The following is a 27,238-nucleotide window of genomic DNA, read 5'->3' on the forward strand; positions in this document are numbered from 1 at the left end:
TCCAACTAGGAACTATACCATCACAGCTCTGCAATCACACTTCACATCTCTCCTTCCCTTCAGGCCCATCTATCATGTCTCAGGAACTGCAGGACATTCTCTTACTTTCTCAGGGAGGCTCCCTTCTGCCTATGGTGAAAATACTCCTCTTGTAGGGGCTACACTGGCTGAGTTCACTGCCTGTCTCAGAGACTCCTAACGAGTTCCCAGAAAGACTCCTATTTGTTATTGATTTCAGCTGTTGTCTTCTTACTCCTGGAATATTTTTCTTATGTGGAACCAGCACCTGTTTATGTCTTCCCACTAACTGACAGGAACATGCACCCTGGGTATATCTGCCCCAGATATTTCTGTTGCTCCTAACAATCAGATGCTCCCTATCCCACTAACTCATAACTGACCCAGATGGGCAATTCAATTCATTCCTCTATTAATCAGTTTAGGAAGAGCTGCTGGGATTGGGACAGGGACCGCAGAACTCACAACCTCTTTATATTACTATCAAAGTCTTTCTAAATTCTCCAAGCCAGGCTTCAGCAATACGTGAACCGTGAACTTCCTGATGTTCAAGCTGGTTTTAGAAAAGGCAGAGGAACCAGAGATCAAATTGCCAACATCTGCTGGATCATGGAAAAAGCAAGAGAGTTCCAGAAAAACATCTATTTCTGCTTTATTGACTATGCCAAAGCCTTTGACTGTGTGGGTCACAAGAAACTGTGGAAAATTCTAAAAGAGATGGGAATACCAGACCACCTGACCTGCCTCTTGAGAAATCTGTATGCAGGTCAGGAAGCAACAGTTAGAACTGGACATGGAACAACAGACTGGTTCCAAATAGGAAAAGGAGTACGTCAAGGCTGTATGTTGTCACCCTACTTATTTAATTTACATGCAGAGTACATCATGAGAAACGCTGGACTGGAAGAAACACAAGCTGGAATCAAGATTGCCAGGAGAAATATCAATAACCTCAGAGATGCAGATGACACCACCACCCTTATGGCATAAAGTGAAGAGGAACTCAAAAGCCTCTTGATGAAAGTGAAAGAGGAGAGCGAAAAAGTTGGCTTAAAACTCAACATTCAGAAAATGAAGATCATGGCATCCGGTCCCATCACTCCATGGGAAATAGATGGAGAAACATTGGAAACAGTGTCAGACTTTATTTTTTTGGGCTCCAAAATCACTGCAGATGGTGATTGCAGCCATGAAATTAAAAGACGCTTATGTCTTGGAAGAAAAGTTATGAGCAACCTAGATAGGATATTCCAAAGCAGAGACATTACTTTGCCGACTAAGGTCCGTCTAGTCAAGGCTATGGTTTTTCCAGTAGTCATGTATGGATGTGAGAGTTGGACTGTGAAGAAGGCTGAGTGCTGAAGAATTGATGCTTTTGAACTGTGGTGTTGGAGAAGACTCTTGAGAGTCCTTTGGACTGCAAGGAGATCCAACCAGTCCATTCTGAAGGAGATCAACCCTGGGATTTCTTTGGAAGGAATGATGCTAAAGCTGAAACTCCAGTACTTTGGCCACCTCATGCGAAGAGTTGACTCATTGGAAAAGACTCTGATGCTGGGAGGGATTGGGGGCAGGAGAAGAAGGGGACGACCAAGGACGAGATGGCTGGATGGCATCACTGACTCGAGGGACGCGAGTCTGAGTGAACTCCGGGAGTTGGTGATGGACAGGGAGGCCTGGCATGCTGCGATTCATGGGGTCACAAAGAGTTGGACACGACTGAGCGACTGAACTGAACTGAACAGAAAGACCTCACTGACAGCCTAGAAGAAGTAGCTAACAGCCTTATCACTATCCCAAACCAGCCAGATTCCCTGGCAGCCATGGTCCTCCAAACAGAAGAGGATTAGACTTCCTCACAGCAGAAAAAGGAGGCCTATGTCTAATTTGGAGGAAGCCTGCTGTTTCTATGCCAATATATCAGGCATTATAAAGGAAGCAGCAAGAAATCTGACAAACAGGGCCTCAAGAATATGCCAACACCTCAGTTATTCATGGGAAAATTGGGTAAGCAATTGGAATTGGATGCCCTGGGTCCTACCTTTCCTAGGCCCTCTCCTTCTGCTTACCCTTATTACAAACTTTCGGCCCGTGTTTAAGGTATCTTTTTTTTCAAAATTTCTTCAGGATCGCTTAAAAGCCTTCACCCACTGAACTATCTACGAGCTACTTCTAACTCACTTAGATTATCAAAAATTTCGACCCCACACAAATCCCCTTAACCCTCATTCCAGCCGTTTCTTATCTCACCCCCATGATGCCCCTGTCTCACAGGAAGCAGTTACAGAAGACTGACCTTCGGCCTTTATCCTAAATCAAAAAGGCTGGAATGATAGGGCCCACATGGGGTCTCACTGATAAGATGGCTCATTATGTCGACCTCCCAAAGAATAAAATTACAGTGATCTGTGAGACTGACCAAATTGTCCAAATGATGTCCTGTTGTCTCACTGGCACCTATCTTCTCAAAACTGTGAGACCACCAGATTCCAGACCTCTGGCTATGTGACCATCCCTTCAGGGGATTTTTCATTGGCAGGGTATAAGAAGGACTCTGTCAGAAAGGCAGGATGCTGGTTCTCCTTAAGAGCCAGTCACCCTCTCTTTTCCCTCTAATAAATTTACTTTTCTTGCCTGACTGTCCGGCTTGATCTCTTTTTCTTTGCACTTGCCTTACATTTATGACGATCACAATCAGCTTCAGGTTATTTTAAAGGATATTCTGATCTTCCTTCAGATGTTGATTCCAACCAGGTAGCTCTTAACTCTATGTTTGCTAATGGGCTGAACCGGACCTTTCTCATTAAAAGGACCAGGATGGGGTGGTAAGTGCTGTTGAAGATTTAGCTAACCTGGAAAAACAGCTCTCTCACTCTCCAGAGGAGTTACCTAAAAGGAAGACCCCCCCAAATTCTTCTTCTTTAGCTCCAGCCATTGAAAACCCCTCAATGAAAGCAAGACCCTCCTTGTTTCTGCTCTTATTACAAAACAAAAATGAAAACAGGACATTGGAAAGGATTGTCATAAAGTAAAGGTCTTAAGGTGCCTTTTTCCTCCCAGTTCTCAATGATGGAGCTCTGAGGAGCTATATGGCCTCTTCCCCCTTTCTCCCGCTTCACTGGTTTGAGAAATATTTCTCTAGATTGGGAGTAAATCTCTCTGGTCCTAATTCACGCAGTAGACACACTTCTGAAGCTCAACCCACTACCATAAAACCGCCCCTGCCTTGAGCACTAAAATCATCCAAACAGTGGGGATCTCCAGTGAACCTCCTGTTAGGACCAAACTGGAGCCAGGGCAGGCTCTAAGGGGCAGGCTAGGCCTGAGGTTTAGTCTCTAGAAAAGCTGAGGCACTGGAAACTCCCACAGGCAGTGTAGCTCGACCTATCAGAAAAATCCCCGTAGCCCCCCACCTGCACCAGACCCGAGCCAATCTGGATAGGGATGCAAGGTTTAATAGTCCTGCGCGCACTTACGGTTTAGCCAATCAGCTATGCTGTTACAGGAACAAAGAACCCTCTGTATAAAAGTAGATGTGATTCAGAGCCTGGGGCTCTTGTCAGATTCCACTGTGCTGGATGAGACCTGGGCCCTAGCTCGAGCTAGCAATAAACCCCTTTATGCTTTTGCATTGCTGTGGACGTCTTATTCTCTCAGTTCTGGGGACTCAGACTTCGGGCACAACACCCCAAAGATTCTTGCCTCTGAACCTGCTCCCTCTGTTTAGACCTTTGAGGTGCTTACCCTTTCTCCTTTGATCACCCTTCTGGATTTATAAGGCTGAGACTCCTTAAAGAAGTATCATGCTGTCCTATCTTTCTCCCAAAGAGGAAAATGATTCTAGAATTTGACAGCAACCAACCAAGTGAATTAAATGACCCTTTGACATCTTTTCTTTGTTCCATCTCTGACAAAGCTAAAGCTGAACCTGGAAACACTGATCAATTATCTCTACGGAATCAGCTACCCTCCTTACGGGCAAAATATCCAACTGGTAAGTCACAGTACACCTCCCACCAAAATCCAGTGAACTTCCCTGGTAGTCCAGTGGTTAAGACTTCACCTTCTAAAGCAGGAGATGCAGCTTCAATCCCCAGTCAGGGAGCTGGAATCCCACACGCCTCGACAGTCAAAAAAACAAAAACAACAACCATGAAACGGAAGCAATGCTGTGACAAATTCATTAAAGACTTTTAGGGCCTCCCTGGTGGCTCAGGGGTAAAGAATCCACCTGCCGATGTAGGAGACACTGGTTCGATCCCTGATCTGGGAAGATCCCACATGCTGGGGAGCAGCTAAGCACAAGAGTCACAAGTACTGAGCCTGTGTTCTGCAACAAGAGAAGGCTGCTCAATGAGAAGCCAGTGCCCCACAGCTGGAGAAGCCCCCACTCACCGCAACTGGAGGAAAGCCCACGCAGCAGTGAAGACCCAGCACAGCCAAATAAATAAATAAAGTTAAAAATAGATAAAGACTTTAAAAACTCAAATAGATCTCTCAAAATCGCTTTTCAGTTAATATCCTATAAGTAAGAAGATCTTCAGTGCTTCCCAGGTGGCACATTCGATCCCTAGGTTGGGAAGATTCCCCAGGAGTGGGGCATGGCAACCCACTCCAGTATTCTTGCCTGGAGAATCCCTTGGACACAAGAGCCTGGTGGGCTATGGCCCACAGAGTTGCAGAGAGTTGGACACAACTCAAGAACCTTGGCACGCACGCACAAGAAGTCCTTCAAGGCTTAAAGACCATCATAGAAGTTTACAAGGCTCAAAGCCCTTGTAATAGTTCCTGTTAACACTGCCATTTTGGCACTGAGGATGAAAGTCTGTCTCAGGTCTTCAAGGGATAAACGGAACTGCTGAACTTTGACACTGTTATTCCTAATGCTCATATGTTGTGGGCATCCCTTCCAACCATAAGTAACTTCTTTACTGTAATTGACTTACGAGTATAATCTTTAGTGGGCTTTCCTGGTAGCTCAGCTAGAACTGGTTTCATTCAGAGCCCAATTCCAGTTCACTACAGGAGTTAAGGGGCTTCCTAGGTGGCGCTAATGGCAAAAAACCTGCCTGCTGATGCGGGAGATATGAGATGAGAGTTCGATCCCTAGGTCTGGAAGATCCCTTGGAGGAGGAAAGGGCAACCCACTCCAGCACTCTTGACAGAAGAATCCTATGGACAGAGGAGCCTGGTGGGCTACAGTCCATGGGGTCGCAGAGAGTCAGACATGACTGAAGTTGGACAGCATGCACGCATGCAAGAACATAAGAGTTAAAAGCAAGGAGACCCTTAGGAGGCCCCTTCCCCTTGGGAGGTGCCTACAGGTTTGGAATTCATTCCAGCCTCCAGAGACTCTCTCTTGCCCTCAAGCAGACCCAGAGTTGGACTGATCCATTCCGTCCTGGATTCCCTATAATTTGGAGCATTTTGTTTGAATCCTAGCCAGGAGCCTGAGGTTTCCTACCTCATCAGACTCTGAATCAGAGACATCTGATGATACTGGGGAAATGATTCCCTCCAGAAAGACCTACTAATAATACTACTGAGTCCAAGCTCGCTCTGCTCACCACATGACAGGCCAGTGAATTGGAGACAAGCCTGCTGAGGCAAGGGATACAGCTTTATTCAGAAAGCCTGCTGACCGAGAGGATGGCAGACTTCAGTGTAAAAATAACCCTCTTATTGGAGTCTGGATGCCGGGATCTTTTACAGATCAGGAAGTGGGGCAAGGGGAGGTGAGGAAAGTAAAATGGTCATTGATCTTGCAAATATCTCCTAGAATGGCAAGCCTCAGGCAGGGGATGTGTTAATTTCTTCCTTCCTGTAGCCATCCACAAGTGGACAGAGTCCTGAACAAGGGCTCTTCAGCTTTACCAGTTAGGCAGAGGGGCAGGTTCTCGGAGGCAGGCAATTATGTATGATTATAATAACAAAAGTAACGAAAAGCAAGTCAAAGAGACAGTCCCAACCTGGAATCAGAATTAGCTTTTCCCTGCAACAATATTGGATGTGGCTCCTCTTAGCCAGTCCCAGAGCTCACCTGGGGGCAGGTGGCTGCCAGGGAAGCTGTCTCATAGAGTCCTTAATCTCTTTCTAGAGCTCAGCTTTGTTCTTATCGGAAGAGCGAAACATCACAGCCCCTCCCAGGGCAAATTTCTACCAGGTGCAATCAGCATGTGTGCGTGCTAAGTCACTACAATCTTGTCCAACTCTTTGCAACCCCATGGACTGTAGCCCACCAGGCTTCTCTGTCCATGGGATTCTTCAGGCAAGGATACTGGAGTGGGTTGTCATGCCCTTCTCCACGGGATCTTCCTGATCCAGGGATCGAATCTGGGTCTCCTGCATTGAGAACAGATTCTTTACTTAATAAATTTCCACCCCCACCTATTTATTAGGCCTGGAGAACACCAGGAATATTAACCTGGGCCCTTTGTGCAACTGCAAACAGGTGGAGCCCCGATAACTTCCAGCCGCTGTCCTCCTAGACCTGCTAGGCAAAGCCCCATCACCCCAAGTGCATCGGACTAGCAGGGGGAGCCGTGGAGTTGTGAAACTCGGCCACTCTGATCTTGGTCAACATGGTAACCCACTCCAGTATTCTTGCCTGGGAAATGCCATGGACTGAGGAGCCTCACAGGCTACAGTCCATGGGGTCGCAGAGAGTCGGACACGACCGAAGTGACTGAGCACGCAGGCAAGTGATGAAGAGTAGTAACTCCGATACATGCCCCGGAGTGCCTTGCTCCCTGGTATGCAGGGTGGTGTGGTTTAGTTGCTAAGTCGTGTCCGACTCTTGTTGAAGGAAGAAACAACTAGTTCTATCTTGAAAGCAGGACTCCATCTTGGGCCCGACTGTGGACTTTGAACTATCTGCCCAGTATCTATGGAAACGACATACCAACTAGAAAACCAGGCCCCGGGAAGGAAGAGCCCCAGGGCTCCCCGTCCCCTAAAAGAATACCCTAATTATTTGTATAACCGAATAGAATCATACATCTATTATGCTTATTGGAGTATGACCACTATTGATAATTGTCCACTGTTAACTACCTACGCTTAAGGCATATGAATCAAGAGTTAACTTTGATTGTTATATTCCTTTTCTTTTGTTCAGACTAGTTTCAGGGAATTTGGAGAGGTGGGTTTGGGGACGTACACTTAGAGTATATAAGGTTTTCACAAAAACTGGTTGGGGTCCTTGGCTAAGAGCAGACTCTGCCTTGTATCCGCCGGTGTAATAAACTGCACACTCCACTATCTGCGATGTCCTTCTAAGTGAGTTTGATTCTCGAACGCGTGGCTACAACACTGTGACCCCAGGGACTGTAGCCCACCAGTTTCCTCTGTCCATGGGATTCTCTAGGCAAGATACTGGAGTGGGTTGCTATTTCCTTCTCCAGGGGATCTTCCCGACCCAGGAATCAAACCCAGATCTCCTGCATTGCAGGCAGATTCTTTACCTACTGAGCTATGAGGGAAGCCCCCGGTACCAGAGCAGGTTCCAGAGGACAGGATGCAGAGCCAGGAGAGGCGGCAGCAGGTCCCGGCTTCTCAAGTGCCTTGGGTTGTTAGTTGCTCTCTCTGGACTGCAGCATCTCTCTGAAAGATGGGTAAATGAGCACCATCTCTCAAGACTGCAGAGCTGTGATAAGAGAAGGTCTGAGGTTCCTCCTCTGCATGCACGCACGCACACACACACGCTTCTGTCACGACTTCCTCTTGCTTCACAGGGCTATTGGTTCCTTGAAAGAGGGAACCTAGACATCAGACAATCCTAGAAAAGAGCTTGGCCCTTCCCATTCCCTCTATTGTGCCCGCCTGATGAAAAGAATTGACTCCTTGGAAAAGACCCTGATGCTGGGAAAGACTGAGGGCAGGAGGAGAAAGGGACGACAGAGGATGAGATGGTTGGATGGCATCACCGACTCTATGGCCATGAGTTTGAGCAACCTCAAAGAGATGGTGAAGGACAGGGAAGCCTGGCGTGCTACAGTCCATGGGGTGCAAAATCAGACACGACTGAGTGACTAACAGTTTCACGTTCACTTTAGGAGGCTAAAGCTTTCTTTTACAAATGAGAGGCAGGGGACGTGGGGCGGTCTGTCTCCGGGAAAGGCCTTTAGGGTCTTGCTCAATGTCAGCTCCACACCTGGAACACCTCTAGGGTCTGGACTAGGTCCCAGTCACTGGGTTTTCAGTCTCAGCACTGTTGACTTTGGGGTTAGATGATTTCTGTCGCAGGAGTAGGGGCTGGGGGTGGAATATAGCATGTTAAGAAGTTTCCCTGGCCTCTGTCCAGACCTATCAGATGACAGTTTCACCCAATATCCAAATGTCCCTTGGCGTGTTGGGGCAGGGGTAAGAATCACCAGTCTGGACAACAGGGTGATCCTCCCTGGCCAGGGCAGCAGGATCCAGCCATCCAGACATCTACCGCATCCCCCTTCCCCACGTGCCTCTGAGGTCTGCAGACGCCCCTGGTGCACCCGTGATAGGTCAGGGGGCGCCTCCATCGAGGTCCAGAGGCCTGAAGGTTCATAAGCCACATTCCTCATCCCCACTGCACTGCTGGATGTATGAGCCCCAGATGGGGTCAGGACAGGGGTCCCCTGCTTGTCTGCTCCTCTCTGGGCAGGTCTCCGGGGTCTCTGGGCCCAGGGGTGTCCTGTCCGCTGTGTGTGGAGGGGGAGGAGCTCCGGCTCTGAAGTTCCTCTTCTGTGAACAGAGTCTCTTGCTCCTCCCCAGCTCCCCTCGCCGTCTCCCCGCAGCCCTACCTCCCTCTCCCTTCCCTTCTCTTTTCACACACTGGACGCCCAGACACCCTCCTGCTCAGACATGCTGCCGCTGCTGCTGCCGACGCTGCTATGGGCGGGTGAGTGGACGGCGGGGCGGGGGTCGGCGGGGCGGGGGCTCGGCTGATCCTCGATTCCTCGCAGGGTCCCTGGTTCAGGATCCGAGATACCATCTGGACGTGCCGCGGGCCGTGTCGGTGCAGAAGGGCTTGTGTGTCCGCGTGCCCTGCTCCTTCTACTATCCCAGGGAAGGCTGGAAAGGCTCTGACCAAGCTCACGGCTACTGGTTCCGGGAAGGGGCCGAGGTATCCATGGATGCCCCCGTGGCCACAAACAAATTAGATCGTGAAGTTCTGGAGGAGACCCAGGGCCGATTCCATCTCCTCGGGGACCCCAGGAACAAAAACTGCTCCCTGGAGATCAGAGAAGCCAGGAAGAAAGACAGAGGTTCCTACTTCTTTCGTGTGGAAAGAGGAACTATGAAATGGAGTTACAGGTCTGAACGGTTCGTCTTGAATGTGACAGGTAAGCAGTGGATCTGGGAGAGGCCAGAGTGGGGGTCATGGGGGTCCCAGGGCAGGGCTGGTGGGGGCCCCTCCTGGGAGGCAGTGAGGGTAAAGCAGGTGGGGGCTCAGGGGGAGGGGCTGGACTGAAGCCTGAAGCTTCTCTGGGGGGCCACACCTCAGTGCCTCCTCCTGACCTCCCATCTGCCCCCTCCTCTCACCAGCCCTCACCCACCAGCCCCTCGTCCTCAGCCCGGGGGCCCTGGAGCCCGGCCGCCCGGGGAACCTGACCTGCTCTGTGCCCTGGGCCTGTGAGCGGGTCACGCCCCCCATCTTCTCCTGGACGTCAGCTGCCCCCAGCTCCCTGGGCCCCAGGACCCCCTTCTCATCGGTGCTCACCCTCACCCCACGGCCCCAGGACCACGGCACCAGGCTCACCTGTCAGGTGAAGCTGCCCACAAGCGGGGCGATGGCAGAGCGGACCATCCTGCTCAGTGTCACCTGTGAGTGAGGGGCGAGGATGCCGGAGGGGCCTGAGGGTGTGCTGGCAGTGGGGCCGGGCTGGGGATGCGAGGTGCTCTTGTCCTGGAGGCCCGGCTGGGGAGGGGGCTAGAGGGACAATGTCCTGCCTGGGTTCTGCAGATCTGGATGGGGCAGGGAGGGAATGACTACACTTCCGTCACCCTGGTCCCCCCACTGAGGAAGGAGATCCTCTCTTCCAGTCCCACGTGCTCCACAGAGCCCAGTGACCAGAGGCTTCCAAGGAAACAGCACAGGTAGGAGGGAGGTCCCCTCCTGGGCTGTCAGGATCGAGGCTGCTTCTGGCTCAGGGCTGGGCTGCTCTCTGCTGCTGGTCCCTGCCTCACTCTGGACCCTCCCCAGTGACCAGAGCCCCCTAGTGGGTGAACCCAGTGGTCCCTGCCCCTCGGCCCTGTCCCCATGGCCACTGTGCCCAGCCGTCCCCACCTCCCCTCACTCCCCTGGGACTTGTCCACTTCCTCCTCTGCTCCCCAAGAGCAGGGCCCACCCCTCAAAGCCCCTCACCACCCACGACCTGACTCCTTCAGCTCTGCAGTTTTTTTCCCCCCCATAGGTTGTAACTTATGCATGTTTTGATGGATCATATATTTTGAAAGCGTTTTGTTTTCACCAAGGCCGTATATGTGAAAGCTTTTGATCTTTGCCCGTACCAGATGAAAGCTGGCATCTCTACATGGCGTTGCTTATTTAAACGCATTATTTTTATTGAGGAAAAATCAGATAAAATAAAATCGACCGTTTTAGCCAGTTTAAAATAGACGATAGTTGGCTTCGAGAACGTTCACTATGTTGTACAAGTCTCACTACTCCCTAAACCCATCCATCTCAGATTTTCATCATCCCAGAGAGAAGCCTGGTGCCCACGAAGTAGTCACTCACCACACTGTCCTCCCCAGCCCGGGGCTACCACTGACCTGCTGTCCGTGTTTATGGAGCTGGGGGACATTTCATACAAGTGGAATGTTACAAGACTGTGGCCTTTTCCATGTGGCTCCTTTCACATAAAAAACCATTTTCCAGGATCTTTCATTAAGCGTGTATCAGTATTAATTTCTTTTTGTCTGAACAATATTTCATTCCGTAGATGGACCAGCTTCTGTTTATCTGTTTAGCAGTGGTTGGACATCTGCGTTGTTTCTACTCTGGGGCTATTACAATGCTGCTATGAATGTTGCTATACTTTTTTGGTTTTTGATCATTGCAGTTTTCTCAGGCATATACCTTGGAGTGAGATTTCTGGGTCAAATGGTAGATTCTACATTTAAACTTCTGAGGAAATGTCAGCTGTTTTCCACACTGACGAGACCATTTTACGTTCCCACCATCAATATATGTGGGTTCCAATTTCTCCAAATCCTTGTGGGTGCTGTTATTTTCCTTTAAAACTGCAAAAGAAATTTGGGTGTGAAGAAATATCTCGTCATGATTTCAATTATGTTCATGGAATGAGCAATGATGCCATTCCTTTTTTAAAGCGAAATTATCGGTCGTTTGGAGACATTTTTTTATCCATTTTTCCATTTTAAAAATTGCAATGTTTGTCTTTTTGTTGTTGAATTGTAAGCTTTTTAAATACAGGTTAGATACTACATACATATCAGATCTATGATGTGCAAATATTCTCTCCCATTAAATGGGTTGGCTTTTCACTTTCTCAGTAGTGTCAACTGATAAGCAGAATTTTTCATTTTCATGAAGTCCAACTCATGCATTTTCCACACTCCGCTACCCCCCCGCCCCGCCCCCCCGCCCCTCCCCCCCCACCCCTCCCCCCCCCACCCGCCTCCATTCAACTGCGGGAAGGTAAGGGCATGGGGATGGGGTGAGGCGCGGGCACATGGGGTCTGGCATCCAGTGAGCCAAAAAGGTCTGGAGTCCTCGTGGGAGAGGAAGGACCCAAGATAAGGTCTAGCTGGTGAATTTGTCTTGGTCCCACCTTCCTGCAGGCCAGTCAGGGCGTGTGGCAAGGTGGTGCTGAAATCACTAGATGGCCTCTTAGGGGGGCTCCAGTGAGCTCTGGTTCTTTATGACTCAGCACAGAAAGGATTCATCAAGAGGCTAAGTCACAGATAAGAAGTGATTTATTAAAACAGGACACTGAGGAGGCTTACAATTTTCCAGAGGGTGCCATGCCCCGAGATCTCAGTGGTTTACAGTCTCATAAAGAAAGGAAAGGTGGAAACAGGGAGAAGATCACCTCCTTCTTAATTCTTGAGTAGGCGTCACATTTCCTCACTAGCTCCCCTTCCACATCATGCTGGGGAGTCTTCTTGTCCCCACATGATCAAGCTGGGGCTGCCGTGGCATCATGGAAAATTCACGTCTCAGTACAATGAGGGTCTTTCACTTTGAAGGGTCCTCTGTCCATAAATTATTATTTTTTTATGTGCGTAGACAGCATGTCCTAGGGCTCATTAACTCACCGAGCTCACTGGGCAGGGTGTGGGGTCTCATGTTGCGGTCATTTTATTGGGGCCACGTCTCATGCTGCAGCTGCATGGTTTTGTTGCTAAGCAAGACTGCTCTCTTGAGTGACCATTAACTTGCAGGGTCTCTCATACCTTTTTCTTTACCTACGATCCCCTAGTGGGCTTAACGATTTAATCACCTACTTTGTTCATTTACTCTGTCCCTGCCAGTCCTGGTGGCCATCTTGGAAGCGGCTGTCAAGATCCCACTCCTCTTCCTCTGCCTTCTGGCCCTCCTGTGAGCACTGCCCTGGGCGAGGGGAGGGGTGGGCAGGGCAGGGCGCAGGGGGCTGCAGCCTTGAACCAGCACCACCGGGGGTGGGGCAGGGCCAGCAGGAGGCTGATGGGAAGGGGTGGGGTTGGGGTTGGCAGTGCTTAGGGTTCTCTTGGGGTATGGGCTGTCCTCTGTCCGGTGTCAAGGTTGGAGGTACCTGCTGTGCTCTGGAGGGTTTGTGGGGTCTTCCACCTATCACCCCTCCTGCCCCTGAACAAGGAACGGGGGATGGGTGAGTCTGCTGCCCAGTTGCACCCTGTTCTGGCCAGAGTGAAACAGCCTGGTCTCTTCTCTCAGTGTGAGGTCCTGCAGGAGGAAAACAGCCAGGCCGGCAGGGGGCACCTCAGATGCAACCGCCATCCCAGGTTAACCCTTCAGGTGAGCGATGCAGGCATCTCACTGCCCAGCATCACATTGCACACCTCCCCCAGGATGGCCTTCGGGATTGCCTGGCTCAGTGTGGCCAAAGAAGAGCTGCCATCTTCCTCCCGAAACTCACTTCTCTGCTTGGCTCCCTGTCACTGATGACAAGGCAGCCTCTAAGGCCAGATGTTGGGAAGGGGGCAGGCTTTCCCCTCTTTCATCACCCCCTTCCCTCCTCTGGGATCCAACAATTCACTAAATGCTGTCCATTCTTCCTCCTAAGCACAGTTCATCTAGAAGTCCGTATCCTCCCCGTCGTGACCCTGGTCCTTCCAGCAGCCTCATCTCTTCCCTGAGTCACTGAACCCATGCATCTCCTGCTTCCTCTCGCTGGGAAACACGGCCCTCGGGTCAGAGGACTCGCCAGAGACAGTTCCCGTCCACTTTCCGCACAGTCGGAGCAGCTCTGTTTCCTCCCCACGAAGGGGACGGAGGGGCCCACACTGCAGGCTGGATTCGAAGCCCTGCGGGGCTCTCCCGTGCTGGCTCTCCACACAGATCACCCCTCTGTCTGCATCTCCCAACATCTCCACACCCAGCCTGGTCAGGATCTGTGACTCTGAGACTGAATGTGCAGTTTCTTCTCCTGAAACGCCCTTTCCTCCCCATCCCTGCCTCTCAGAATATGAGCAACCTTCAGGCTCAGTCTTCAACATCACTGTGTGTGCGTGTATGTGTGCACTTCATTGTCTGGTTTTGGTTGGAAGAGCGACATAGGTTTAATTATAGACTATTCATAAAGTATTACTGCGTATCTACTCTAAGCCATCTTGTTGTAGGTGCCCAGTGGGCATCAGTGAATACAACATCAAAATTCTGTGTCATTGGGACTTCCCTGGCGGTTCAGTGGCTAAGACTGCCCTCCCAGGGCAGGTGAGCTGGGTTCGATCCTAGATCAGGGAGCTAGATCCCACAGGCTGAAACTAAGTGTTCACCTGCTGCAACCAGAGATCCTGCATGGGGCAACTAAGACGGCTAGATTGAAAAAAGTAAAGAAATCAACATATTTTAAAATCTGTCATCAAGCACGGGGCACAGATTTGTGGTTGCCTAGGGGAAGGGGTGGTGGGGGAGGGATGGACTGGGATTCTGCGGTTAGCAGATGCAAACTGTGGTATACAGAATGGATAAACAGCAAGACCCTCATTCTACTGTGTAGCACAGGGAATTATATTCAACATCCTGTGATAAACTATTATGGAAAAGAATAGGAAAAAGAATGGATACGTATGTATAACTGTTAGGTAGTTAGAATAGGAAAAAGGAGTCCAGAATGGCAGAGACTAAAAGACAAGGAAGGGAAAAGCCCGTGAAAATAGAACAAAGGAAGGTCCGAGGACCAGAGTGAGGACCTCCGGTAGAACAAACAGCACCCCTGGCTAAGCCCGATTTACACAGGGCAGGCCCGGGGGAAAAAGCATAGAAAAAGAGGAGCCAAAAGGCCGGGGGCGGGGAGTTCTCTTCTGCACATGCGTGTCTGTGTGTACTCTGTCTCTCTCTCTCTCACTCGCTCTTCGCTTTGCGTCTTTTGGGTCGGCATGCCCTCATGCCTCGAGGATGTATTTTCCTTTATTTTCTAAATAAAGCTGAGCTGTAACACGGAGCTGTAACACTGATCTGCCCGAGAGCTAAGACACGGTCTGTCTGAGGGCCTTAACGTCCGTTGCTTCAAATTTTTGTGGTGACGAGACAGAACCGTGGAAATTACACACTCCTCTGACATGACTGAATCACTTTGCTGGACAGCGGAAATTAACACATTTTGTAAATTGCAAATCAACTATGGCGTGGCGTGGCATGCATGCTCCATCGTTTCCAACTCTTTTGTGACCCCATGGACTATAGCCCGCCAGGCTCCTCTCTCCGTGGGATTTCCCAAGCAAGAATACTGGAGTGGGTTGCCATGGCCTCCTCCAGAGGATCTTCCTGACACAGGGGTCGAACATGTCAATAAAAAAGTTTCTTTTTTACAGCTCTATCATGAAGACACTGTCCTTCTGGAAACAAAGATACACACAGAAGGAAATAAGGGGGAAATTTGAGAGTGTTTGATGGTAATATGTGTTTAGACAAGCATCATCCAGGGAAAGACCACATGACATTTAGGGGGACAATTTTGTATATTTAAGAGGTGAGGTTTGAGCCAAGACTTGATGATGGTAAGAAAGCAGGTTCTGTGTTCACCTGAGAGAGTTATCCCAAGACGGTGGGTGTGAGGGAGGGGAAACAGAGCATTAAAGCTCTAATGCAGCTGTGTTGTGCTGCGGAAGCAACCAGAGGCTGGTGTGTGACAGCATAGGGAAGCAAGGGGACGTTCGGAGAAGCTGGGGGCATGCTACAGACCCCGAGGCGGTACAGACTTTGGGAGGGCTTCAGGCCAAGGCAGTTTCCAGAAGTCTTTGAGGAGAGCAGTCATATGATTGAACTTTCATTTGAAAAAGATCTTCATGAAAATGCAAATGAAAACCGCAGTGAGGTTCAATGGCCACCGATCAGACTCATCAAAAAGTCTACAAGTGGTAAATGCTGGAGAAGGTGTGGAGAAAAGGGAGCCTTCCTACACTGTTAATGGGAATGTAAACTAGTGCAGCCACTATGGAGAACACAACGGAGGTTCCTTAAAAAACAAAAATAGAGTCACCATATGATCCAGCAATCCCACTGCTGGGCATTTATCCAATGCCCAATTCAAAAAGATACATGCAGCCCCATGTTCATAGCAACACTGTTCACAATAGCCAAGAAGTGGAAGCAATCTAAGTGTCTATCAATAGATAAAGGGATAAAAAAGATAATGGTCTATGTATATAATGGAATATTACTCAGAAATATTACTAAAATGAAAATAATGCCATTTGCGGCAACATGGATGGGTCCAGAGATTATCACATCAAAGTAAGTCAAAGACAAACATTATATAAATCACTTATACGTAGAACCTAAAAAATAATAGAAATGAATGTATTCCCAAGACAGACACAGACTCACAGACATAGAAAACAAATTTATGGTTACCAAAGGGGAAAGCGGGTGGGGAGAGGGATAAATTAGGGGTTTGGGTCTAACTTAGGAGTTTGGTGTCTGACTCTGTGTGACCCTATGGACGATGGTCCTCCAGGCTTCCCTGTCCATGGGATTCTCCAGGCAAGAATACTGGAGTAGGTTGCCATGCCCTCCTCCAGGGGATCTTTCAGACCCAGGGATGGAAGCCAGGTCTCCTGCATTGCAGGTAGTCTCTTTACTGACGGAGCCACCAGGGAAGCCTCATATACATACTACTATATATAAAATAGATAATCAATGAGGACTTAATGTATAGCAGAAGGAATTCTACTCAATATTCTGTAATAACCTATATGGAAAAAAAGCTAAACAAGAATGGATATATGTATGTGTATAAATAAATCGTGTTGCTGTACAACTGAAACTAACAAAGTCTTGTAAGTTAACTATATTCTAATACAAAATAAAAACTAGATTAAATTGAAAAATAAATCCTTTGGGGCACATTTAAAAGAAGTTTTGTCTGCACTGACTCACAGAACATGTGTTTGCCCTTTTTGTTTTACATGAAGCAAGATGCTATACAGTTTTATTCTGAAAATGCCATTGAAAGTTTGTGAATCAGCATAGTAGGTTTTTTTCTTTAAAAAATTCCATGTCATAATTCCAGAAAACCCCCAGAATGCTGCCAGGACACTAATTCTAGAAAACCCCAGAATGCTGCCAGGACACATGGCCCTGTCACCAGCGACAGAGCTCTAGACCCGGCAGTGCTGTGTGTTGGGGGAGGAAGTGAGGGCCCCGGGCGGGGGGCATCTGGCCGGCCGGGACCAGGTGAGTCGTATCCCTTGTGGCCTCCAGGTCACCACCCAGAGACGCTCACTGCTGGGGGGATGTGTGAATGTGTGGCTGGCGGCTGCCTTCACTCCACCCAGGAGCCCATTCTCGTCTTCTGCTCCAGACGCTCCCACAGACCGTAAAGAGCCCTGCATCTCGCAGGAATGACGACCGGAGGGTCTCGGTGAGGCTGTGACTCTCCAGGTCAAGAGAGGAGTTGAGCAGAGCCCTGGTGTAGACAGTGGAGCTCGGATGGGAGAACCTTAGGAGGGCGCCTGAGTCCCAGCCCTCGGTGTCCTCACAGGTCCGAGTTCTTGTGCTGGAGGGAGGAGCCCCAGATGGGGTCAGGACAGGGGTCCCCTGCTTGTCTGCTCCTCTCTGGGCAGGTCTCCGGGGTCTCTGGGCCCAGGGGTGTCCTGTCCGCTGTGTGTGGAGGGGGAGGAGCTCCGGCTCTGAAGTTCCTCTTCTGTGAACAGAGTCTCTTGCTCCTCCCCAGCTCCCCTCGCCGTCTCCCCGCAGCCCTACCTCCCTCTCCCTTCCCTTCTCTTTTCACACACTGGACGCCCAGACACCCTCCTGCTCAGACATGCTGCCGCTGCTGCTGCCGACGCTGCTATGGGCGGGTGAGTGGACGGCGGGGCGGGGGTCGGCGGGGCGGGGGCTCGGCTGATCCTCGATTCCTCGCAGGGTCCCTGGTTCAGGATCCGAGATACCATCTGGACGTGCCGCGGGCCGTGTCGGTGCAGAAGGGCTTGTGTGTCCGCGTGCCCTGCTCCTTCTACTATCCCAAGGAAGGCTGGAGAGACTCTGACCAAGCTCTCGGCTACTGGTTCCGGGAAGGGGCCGAGGTATCCATGGATGCCCCCGTGGCCACAAACAAATTAGATCGTGAAGTTCAGAAGGAGACCCAGGGCAGATTCCACCTCCTCGGGGACCCCAGGAACAAAAACTGCTCCCTGGAGATCAGAGAAGCCAGGAAGAAAGACAGAGGTTCCTACTTCTTTCGTGTGGAAAGAGGAACTATGAAATGGAGTTACAGGTCTGAACTGTTCTTCTTGAATGTGACAGGTAAGCAGTGGATCTGGGAGAGGCCAGAGTGGGGGTCATGGGGGTCCCAGGGCAGGGCTGGTGGGGGCCCCTCCTGGGAGGCACTGAGGGTAGAGCAGGTGGGGGCTCAGGGGGAGGGGCTGGACTGAAGCCTGAAGCTTCTCTGGGGGGCCACACCTCAATGCCTCCTCCTGACCTCCCATCTGCCCCCTCCTCTCACCAGCCCTCACCCACCAGCCCCTCGTCCTCAGCCCGGGGGCCCTGGAGCCCGGCCGCCCGGGGAACCTGACCTGCTCTGTGCCCTGGGCCTGTGAGCGGGCCATGCCCCCCATCTTCTCCTGGACGTCAGCTGCCCCCAGCTCCCTGGGCCCCAGGACCCCCTTCTCATCGGTGCTCACCCTCACCCCACGGCCCCAGGACCACGGCACCAGGCTCACCTGTCAGGTGAAGCTGCTCACAAGCGGGGCGATGGCAGAGCGGACCATCCTGCTCAATGTCACCTGTGAGTGGGGGGTGAGGATGCCGGAGGGGCCTGAGGGTGTGCTGGCAGTGGGGCCGGGCTGGGGATGCGAGGTGTCTTGTCCTGGAGGCCCTGCTGAGGAGGGGGCTAGAGGGTCATAAAGCCTATCCCTCCTGGATTTTTGTGGCTTCTGGGTTTGTGTGGGAGGGGGAGGGGATGTCTACACTTGCCTCACTCCATTCCCCACCCCTTCCTCTCAACTGAGGAGGGAAATGCCTTCTTCCTGTCCTAGGTGCTTCACGGAACCGAAGCAATATCTGCGCAGGGGATGGCACAGGTAGGAAGGAGTCCCCTCCCCCTCCCCCGTGGGGCATTGATTGGAGTGGGGTCTCTGCCAGCTTGGCTCAGAGCTGCACTTTCACATGGTGTGCCCACATTCAAATCATGGGGCCTGAGTGGGGTCCTACGTTGAAACAGAAGCCCCCATTAGGTCTCGTCCCCAATATCCTCCAATTCTGGTCTTGCCAAGTGACCCACATCCTCCTCCCCGCCCATTCTAAACACGCTCTTTGCCCTTCACCAATCACTGAAGTCTTCGGCTGGCATTTTTTAAAATTAGACTCTATCTTGAGGAACAGATTGAGACTAAACACGCTCTTTATCCTTCACCAATCACTGAAGTCCTTGGCGGGCTTTTTTTTTTTTTTTTATGAATTAGACTTTATTTTGAGGAACACATTGAGGTTCACAACAGAACTGATCAGAAGATAAAGAGACTTCCCCTGCCCTTCCTGCACTTTCTTACACACACACAGCCTCTCCCTCACCAACGTCCCCCCGCTCCTAGGGTACATGTTACAGTGAACTTCCACTGACACATCCTTTTCAACCAAAGTCCATGACTGATGTTAGAGTTCACTCTTGGCATTGCACGTCTCATGTGTGCGTGTATGCTCAGTCATGTCTAGCACTTTGCCACCCCCTGGACTGCAGCTGCCCAGGCCCTTCTGGCCATAGAATTTTCCAGGTGAGGATACTGGAGTGGGTTGCCATTTCCTACCTCAGGGGCTCTTCCTGATCCAGGGATGGAATCTGCGTCTGTTGTGTCTTCTGCATGGGTAGGCTGATTCTTTACCATTGTACCACCTGGGGTACATTTCATGGGTTTGCACAAAGATGTAATGACATGTACCCACCATTAGAGTGTCACTCAGAGTGGTTTCATTGCCCTCCCAGTGTTACTTTGGGCCATTTTTTGACTGTCAGCACCACCCCCTACCCCAGCCTTCATGCTGACCCCTCTCTGGAGCCCAGTGCTCCCCTCGTTGCTCTAGTCCCACGGGTCAGGACAACTGGACAGTGAGCCCCATCAGCAGTCTCTCAGCAGTGCCCATCCAATCACTGACAAGTAATGTCCAGATGTACCTCATCTTGAGTGTTGGGGTCCCAGGAGGCTTGGCCAGGCAGGGCCAGGAGCACTGTCTGGATCTGATATGAAGGTCTGAGAAGGTTCCTTCTTCTACTTCCTTCTGGAGGCTCAAAACGCCACTGTGAACTCTGACTGACAGTGCCAACAGAGGCCGGGAGAGCAGATTTAGACACCCTCCCTGGAAGGAAGGAGGTGCAAGGCCTTTCAGCATCCCCCAAAGACTCGCTGTCTGCCTGGAATGTCCATGGGTCTCAGAGCCTCAGGGCTCTGCTGTGGCCAGGTCTGGGGTCTGTTACATAGAGACCTTGGATGGAGAAGTAGCTGACTCCAAGGAGAGCTGAGGTTTGTTGAAAGAGTGTGGGCTGGAGAGGCAAGTGCCGCTTAGACTGTGCCCTTCTGCAAAAGGCTGAGGTTCTGAGAGGGGAAGGGGAACTGAGCGGCTGGACCCTGCATGTGAGGGGCGGGATACCCCCTCTGCATGCTGAGGAGAGGAGTCAAGGTTGGAATTCTCCAAGTGTCTCTCTCGTCTGCAGGGGAATCAGGGACAGGGGCAGGAGTGACTGAGGGGGCCATCGTGGGAGCTGGCGTCACCATGCTGCTTGTTCTCTGCTTCGGCCTCATCTTCTTCATGTGAGCTGGGCTGGGTGTGGGCCAGTGGAGGAGAAGAGGGGCCTGGAGGGATTTCGAGGACCCAGAGCAATGGCAGGGTTGCAGGGGTAATGAGAATCCAGCTAGTAGCCACCTAGCCAGGCGTGACGGTGCTCCCAGCCCTGATCCTAGACATTCAGGACCTGGTGGGGTGGGGGTGGGGGGCCTTGTTACAGTTTTGTGATAAAGGCTCCTGGACTTACTCTACCCTTTTAAAATTTTTATTGGAGTATAGTTGGTTTATAGTGCTGTGTTAATTTCAGGTATACATCAAAGCAAATCCATTATGCATATACATATATCCACTCTTTTTTTAGATCCTTTTCCCTTATAAGTCATTACAGAGTATTGAGTACAGTTCCCTGTCCTGTACAGTAGGTTCTTATTACTTATCTATTTTATGCATCGTGCTTGTGCTCAGTCTCTAAGTCATATCCAACCCCTTGGGGCCCCATGGACTGTAGCCCGCCAGGCTCCTCTGTGCATGGGATTCTCCAGGCAAGAACACTGGAGCAGGTTACCATGTCCTTCTGCAGGGGATCTTCCCAACCCAAAGATCGAAGCTGCATCTCCTGCATTGGCAGGCAGATTCTTTACCAGTGAGCCACCAGGGAAGCCCATTTTATGCAGAGCAGTGTGTATACGTCAATCCCAATCTCACAGCCTATTCCTCCCCCTGTTTCTGCTCTGGTAGCCGTTAGTTTGCTTTCTACATCTGTGACTCTATTTCTGTTCTGTGAATAAGTCCATTTGTACCTTTTTTTTTTTTTTAAGATTTCACATTTAAGTGATATCATACGATATTTGTCTTTCTCTGTCTGACTTCAGGTTCCCTAGTGGCTCAGATGGTAAATAATCTGCCTACAATGCAGGAGACCTGGATTCAATCCTTGAGTCAGGGAAATCCACCGGAGAAGGAAATGGCAACCCACTCCAATATTCTTTCCTGGAGAATTCCATGGACAGAGGAGCCTAGTGATTTACAATCCAAGGGGCTGCAAAAAGTTAGACATGAATGAGCAACCGATAATGGTCTGACTTACTTCACTTAGTGTGATAATCTCTAGGTCCATCCATGTTGCTGCAAAATGGCATTTCATTCTTTTTTTATGGCCAGTAATATTCAAGTGTAGGGCTTCCCAGGTGGCGCTAGTGGTAAAGAACCCACTTTCCAATGCAGAAGACGTAAGATACATGGATCCAATCCCTGGGTCAGGAAGATCCCCTGGAGGAGGGCACAGCAACCCACTCCAGTATTCTTGCCTGGAGAATCCCATGGAAGAAGAGCCAGGCGGGCTACAGTCCATAGGGTCGCAAATAGCTGGACACGACTGAAGTGACTTAGCAGGCATGCATGCAATAGTCCGTAGTATACAGGTACCACATCTTCTTTATCCATGCCTCTTGTCAAGGCACATTTAAGTTGCTTCCATGTCCTGGCTATTTTAAATAATGCTTCAACGAACATGGGGGTGCATGCATCTTTTTGAATTATGGTTTTCTTTGGATCTATTGGTCTGGCCCTACACTTGACCTGCATTAAGCACTCACTCCAGCCTCAAAAGAGTGACCCTGTGTCACAAACCCTCTGTCTCATCAGAGTGAAGATCTACAGGAAGAAGGTAGCCAAGACCGCAGTGGACATGGAGGACATCTACTCTGCTGCAGAGCCAGCTTCCCTGGTGAGTGACACGGGTACCCTGGCACCACAGCCTGCCCTGTGTATCCCCCCAGTGCGTGGGGTGGCCCATGGCCATGCTTCTTTCAGCATGTCCAGAAATGAGCTCTTCCTCTTCCCCTTCTTGCTTGTTTGAAAATGTAGGATTCATTATTATTCAAATATGTGAGGCCGACAGATCAGGAGATGATGGCCATGGAAAAGACAGTTATTATAGTTCCCAAGAGGAGGGTTCATGCCACACCACACAATCACACCATTGTTTTATTGTTTGAGGGACAGGTTGTGGGCTTCTTTTGCATGGTTTTGTTGCTAAGCAAGCCTGCTTGGTTTGTGGTTAAGCAGGAGAAGGGAATGGCAATCCACTTCAGTATTCTTGCCTTGAGAACCCCATGAACAGTAGGAAAAGGCAAAAAGATAGGACACTGAAAGATGAACTCCCCAGGTCAGTGGGTGCCCAATATGCTACTGGAGATCAGTGGAGAAATAACTCCAGAAAGAATGAAGAGACGGAGCCAAAGCAAAAACAATTCCCAGTTGTGGATGTGACTGGTGATAGAAGCAAGGTCCGATGCTGTAAAGAGCAATATTGCATAGGAACCTGGAATGTGAGGTCCATAAATCAAGGCAAATTGGAAGTGGTCAAACAGGAGATGGCAAGAGTGAACATGGACATTTTAGGAATCAGTGAACTAAAATGCACTGGAATGGGTGAATTTAACTCAGATGACCACTATATCTACTACTGCGGGCAAGAATCCCTTAGAAGAAATGGAGTAGCCATCATAGTCAACAAAAGAGTCTGAAATGCAGTACTTGGATGCAATCTCAAAAATGACAGAATGATCTCTGTTCATTTCCAAGGCAAACCATTCAATATCACACTTATCCAAGCCTATGCCCCAACCAGTAATGTTGAAGAAGCTGAAGTTGAATGGTTCTATGAAGACCTACAAGACCTTATAGAACTAACACCCCAAAAAGATGTCCTTTTCTTTATAGGGGACTGGAATGCAAAAATAGGAAGTCAAGAAATACCTGTAGTAACAGGCAAATTTGACCTTGGAGGACAGAATGAAGCAGGGCAAAGGCTAATAGAGTTTTGCCAAGAGAATGCATTGGTCATAGCAAACACCCTCTTCCAGCAACACAAGAGAAGACTCTACACATGGACATCACCAGATGGTCAATATCAAAATCAGACTGATTATATTCTTTGCAGCCCAAAATGGAGAAGTTCTATACAGTCAGCAAAAACAAGACCGGTAGCTGACTGGCACAGGCCATGAACACCTTATTGCCAAATTCAGACTTAAACTGAAGAAAGTAGGGAAAACCACTAGACCATTCAGGTACGACCTAAATCAAATCCCTTATGATTATACAGTGGAAGTGACAAATAGATTCAAGGGATTAGATTTGATAGACAGAGTGCCTGAAGAACTATGGATGGAGGTTCCTGACATTGTACAGAAGGCAGGGATCAACACCATCCCCAAGGAAAAGAAATGCAAAAAGACAAAATGGTTGTCTGAGGAGGCTTTACAAGTAGCTGTGAATACAAGAGAAGCTAAAGGCAAAGGAGAAAAGGAAACATATTACCCATTTGAATGTAGAATTCCAAAGAATAGCAAGGAGAGATAAGAAAGCCTTCCTCAGTGATTAATGTGAGGAAATAGAGGAAAACAATAGAATGGGGAAGTCTAAAGATCTCTTCAAGAAAATTATGAGATACCAAGGGAACATTTCATGCAAAGATGGGCACAGTAAAGGACAGAAATGGTACAGACCTAACAGAAGCAGAAGATATTAAGAAGAGGTGGCAAGAATATAAAGAAGAACTGTACAAAAAAGCTCTTCACAATTCAGATGATCACGATGGTGTGATCACCAACCTAGAGCCAGACATCTTGGAATGGGAAGTCAAGTGGGCCTTAGGAAGCATCACTACAAACAAAGCTAGTGGAGGTGATGGAATTCCAGTTGAGCTATTTTAAATCTTAAAAGATGATGCTGTGAAAGTGCTGCACTCAATATGCCAGCAAATTTGGAAAACTCAGCAGTGGCTACTGGACTGGAAAAGGTCAGTTTTCATTCCTATCTCAAAGAAAGACAATGCCAAAGGATGTTCAAACTACTGCACAATTGCACTAATCTCACACACTAGCAAAATAATGCTCAAAATTCTCCAAGCCAGGCTTCAACAGTACGTGAACCGTGAACTTCAGATGTTCAAGGTGGATTTAGAAAAGGCAGAGGAACCAGAGACCAAATTGCCAACATCCCTTGGATCATTGAAAAAACTAGAAAGTTCCAGAAAGACATCTATTTCTGTTTTATTGACTATGCCAAAGCCTTTGACTGTGTGGATCACAAGAAACTGTGGAAAATTCTGAAAGAGATGGGAATACCTGACCTGCCTCTTGAGAAATCTGTATGCAGGTCAGGAAGCAGCAGTTAGAACTGGACATGAAACAATAGACTGGTTCCAAGTAGAGAAAGGAGTACATCAAGGCTGTATATTGTCACCCTGCTTATTTAACCTATATGCAGAGTACATAATGAGAAACACCAGGTTGGATGATGCACAAGCTGGAATCAAGATTGCCAGGAGAAATATCAATAACCTCAGATATGCAGATGACACCACCCTTATGGCAGAAAGTGAAGAGGAACTCAAAAGCCTCTTGATGAACGTGAAAGAGGACAGTGAAAAAGTTGGCTTAAAACTCAACATTCAGAAAACTAAAATCATGGCATCTGGTCCCATCACTTCATGGGAAACAGATGGGGAAACAGTGGAAACAGTGTCAGACTTTATTTTGGGGGGCTCCAAAATCACTGCAGATTGTGACTGCAGCCATGAAATTAAAAGACACTTGCTGCTTGGAAGAAAAGTTATGACTAACCTAGACAGCATATTAAAAAGCAGAGACTTTACTTTGCCAACAAAGGTCCGTCTAGTCAAAACTATGGTTTTTCCAGTAGTCATGTATGGATGTGAGAGCTGGACTATAGAGAAAGCTGAGTGCTGAAGAATTGATGCTTTTGAACTGTGCTGTTGGAGAAGACTCTTGAGAGTCCCTTGAACTGCAAGGAGATCCAACCAGTCCATCCTAAAGGAAATCAGTCCTGAATATTCATTGGAAGGACTGATGCTGAAGCTGAAACTCCAATACTTTGGCCACCTGATGTGAAGAACTGACTCATTTGAAAAGTCCTTGGTGCTGGGAAAGATTGAAGGCGGGAGGAGAAGGGGACAACAGAGGATGAGATTGTTGGATGGCATCACTGACTCAATGGACATGAGTTTGAGTAATCTCCGAGAGTTGGTGATGGACAGGGAGGCCTGGTGTGCTTCAGTCCATGGGGTTGCAGAGTCGGACATGACTGAGTGACTGAACTGAACTGAAATCTGTTTTCTCGAGTAATCATTAACTTACAGGAGTCTCCCATATTTTTCTACTTACAATCCCCATAGTGGGATTAGCTGTTTAATCACCTGTTCTGTCCCTCATTCTGTCCCTATCATTCTTTGAGAGTTTCCCTGTAACATAATAATATTTTCCACATAGGGCTTCCCAGGTGGCTCAGTGGTAAAGAATCTGCCTACAGTGCCGGAGAGGCAGATGTGGATTCAATCCCTGAGCCAGTAACATAATATTATTTTCTACATAGGTCTATGTGAGTGTCCTGTAGAGTTGCAAAACAATCTGTAGCCTTATATCTGTTGTATGATTGCATAAACAGAACCTGGAGAAATGTTTAATAACAGAATGGAAGAATGAATAAGTGCTTGTCCCAGAGTCAAATTCACTTCATGGGCCCTCTCTGCCTTCTCATCCCCAAAACTACCTTGATGTGACCCCTTTCTTTGCTCTCTGCACAGGATCACCAGCAGGAGTCCAAGTCAGAGGAATCTTCTGACCCCAGAAGTTATGCAGGGGCCACCCCCTCTTTGGAGTTGGAGCAGGAGTTGCATTATTCCTCCATCATCTTCCGCGGGGAGAAGCCTCGGGAGAGCCCTCACTCGGAATACGCAGAGATCAGGATCAAATGAGGCACCGAAGGCAGTATGAGCCTCAGCGTCGGGACGTCCGTATCTTCCGCAGGAAGGAGGACCCACAGGCTAATTCTTGGAGACCTAACATCCCCATCAGCAGTGGGTTCATGAACTACTGCCTGCACGTTTCTTGCTATATGTCTTAGGCTTTGCAATCACAGATACCTGGGATCACATCCATGCTCATTCATTTGCTAAGAAAGTAGCATCTTGTGACCCACCTACCCTGACCCCCATCCACCATGCTTTGGTTTCCTGCTTTGGTGAAACAAACATAAGAAGTCCAGCCTCACAGGGCTGTTGTGAGGATTAAATGGAAGCATGAAATATGCAACAGAAGTCTTGATACATTGTGACTTTTGACTGAAAAAAAACAGACACACACACAAAAACACACACAACCTGAAAGTTGTGAGTTATGCTTTATTTGGGGATCTTACTGAGGACTATAGCCTGGGAGACAGCCTTTCAGATAGCTCCAAGGAGCTGCTCTGTAGAGCTAAGGGAGGAGCCAGGATATATAAGCGTTTTTGCTGAAAACAAATGTGTAACTGAACATCAAAAGATCACTGCTAATCACAAAAATCAGATACCTCAAGGTAATGATTTTAGTGCTTTTGTATGTATGGGAGGATGCAAAAGTCTGAGTCCATTGGAAATTGTTCCTTAAATATGCATTTTAATAATCTAGGGCAAGTACTGTTTTTCTCCATCCTGAGTTCTCTTCAGGGCACAGCAGCAGGGCAGGCTGCTGTGGCTGATGGCTTGATGGTGGGCAACATTATTATTTTGTTTGCACATTTCACCCCGAGCTGGGTTGGTCCTGTCCCTGGCTACCACATCGGCTATGTTTGTCAGCCTCTCTCTTACTCAGAACTCTCCCTTGGATCCCTTCCCTGACTTGACCTCCAGCATCATCTCTCTCCATTCCTGAATTTTCTTTTTCCATCCTCTCTACCTCCTACTACTCCTGCTATAGGCAAAATCAAATAATGCCATTTAGAGAATTTCCTAAAGCTTAGAGCAGACCATAACCAAAAGATTGTTCTCTC

The 27,238-nt window shown here is 49.0% G+C and overlaps 2 protein-coding genes across 6 annotated transcripts; both read left to right on the top strand.

The window, feature by feature from the left end:
• The first annotated feature begins 8,769 nt into the window (after positions 1 to 8,769).
• On the top strand, positions 8,770 to 14,624 carry LOC138419127 (myeloid cell surface antigen CD33-like). Of its 5 annotated transcripts, none has more exons than XM_069551380.1 (7): positions 8,770 to 8,893; positions 8,958 to 9,338; positions 9,541 to 9,819; positions 10,039 to 10,092; positions 12,496 to 12,562; positions 12,896 to 12,976; positions 13,245 to 14,624. In XM_069551380.1, the coding sequence occupies exons 1-6, from the start codon at positions 8,857 to 8,859 to the stop codon at positions 12,966 to 12,968; spliced, it is 891 nt and encodes a 296-aa protein (XP_069407481.1). In that variant the 5' UTR covers positions 8,770 to 8,856; the 3' UTR covers positions 12,969 to 12,976; positions 13,245 to 14,624. The 5 variants fall into 5 exon arrangements, with proteins under 5 accessions (XP_069407481.1, XP_069407480.1, XP_069407484.1 ...); XM_069551379.1 differs by having other exon boundaries at positions 13,250 to 14,624; XM_069551383.1 differs by lacking the exon at positions 10,039 to 10,092.
• Positions 14,625 to 17,174: 2,550 nt separating this feature from the next.
• On the top strand, positions 17,175 to 26,520 carry LOC138419122 (myeloid cell surface antigen CD33-like). Its single transcript, XM_069551361.1, has 7 exons — positions 17,175 to 17,484; positions 17,549 to 17,929; positions 18,132 to 18,410; positions 18,661 to 18,705; positions 20,331 to 20,427; positions 22,046 to 22,127; positions 26,013 to 26,520. Exons 1-7 carry the CDS (start codon positions 17,448 to 17,450, stop codon positions 26,181 to 26,183), a joined length of 1,092 nt encoding a protein of 363 aa, XP_069407462.1. The 5' UTR covers positions 17,175 to 17,447; the 3' UTR covers positions 26,184 to 26,520.
• Positions 26,521 to 27,238: the final 718 nt, after the last annotated feature.

Source organism: Ovis canadensis, chromosome 14 (genome assembly GCF_042477335.2).
Source record: "Ovis canadensis isolate MfBH-ARS-UI-01 breed Bighorn chromosome 14, ARS-UI_OviCan_v2, whole genome shotgun sequence".
In the NCBI taxonomy this organism is placed as follows: domain Eukaryota; kingdom Metazoa; phylum Chordata; class Mammalia; order Artiodactyla; family Bovidae; genus Ovis; species Ovis canadensis.

What these genes read in the sequence shown, in the direction of transcription:
- LOC138419122 (XM_069551361.1), top strand. Translation starts at nt 17,448, where the DNA reads ATGCTGCCGCTGCTGCTGCCGACGCTGCTATGGGCGG. An exon ending in GTTCTTCTTGAATGTGACAG is followed by an intron (nt 17,930 to 18,131) that starts GTAAGCAGTGGA and finishes TCCTCTCACCAG; the next exon opens with CCCTCACCCACCAGCCCCTC. An exon ending in CATCCTGCTCAATGTCACCT is followed by an intron (nt 18,411 to 18,660) that starts GTGAGTGGGGGG and finishes TTCCTGTCCTAG; the next exon opens with GTGCTTCACGGAACCGAAGC.
- LOC138419127 (XM_069551378.1), top strand. Translation starts at nt 8,857, where the DNA reads ATGCTGCCGCTGCTGCTGCCGACGCTGCTATGGGCGG. An exon ending in GTTCGTCTTGAATGTGACAG is followed by an intron (nt 9,339 to 9,540) that starts GTAAGCAGTGGA and finishes TCCTCTCACCAG; the next exon opens with CCCTCACCCACCAGCCCCTC. An exon ending in CATCCTGCTCAGTGTCACCT is followed by an intron (nt 9,820 to 10,038) that starts GTGAGTGAGGGG and finishes CCTCTCTTCCAG; the next exon opens with TCCCACGTGCTCCACAGAGC.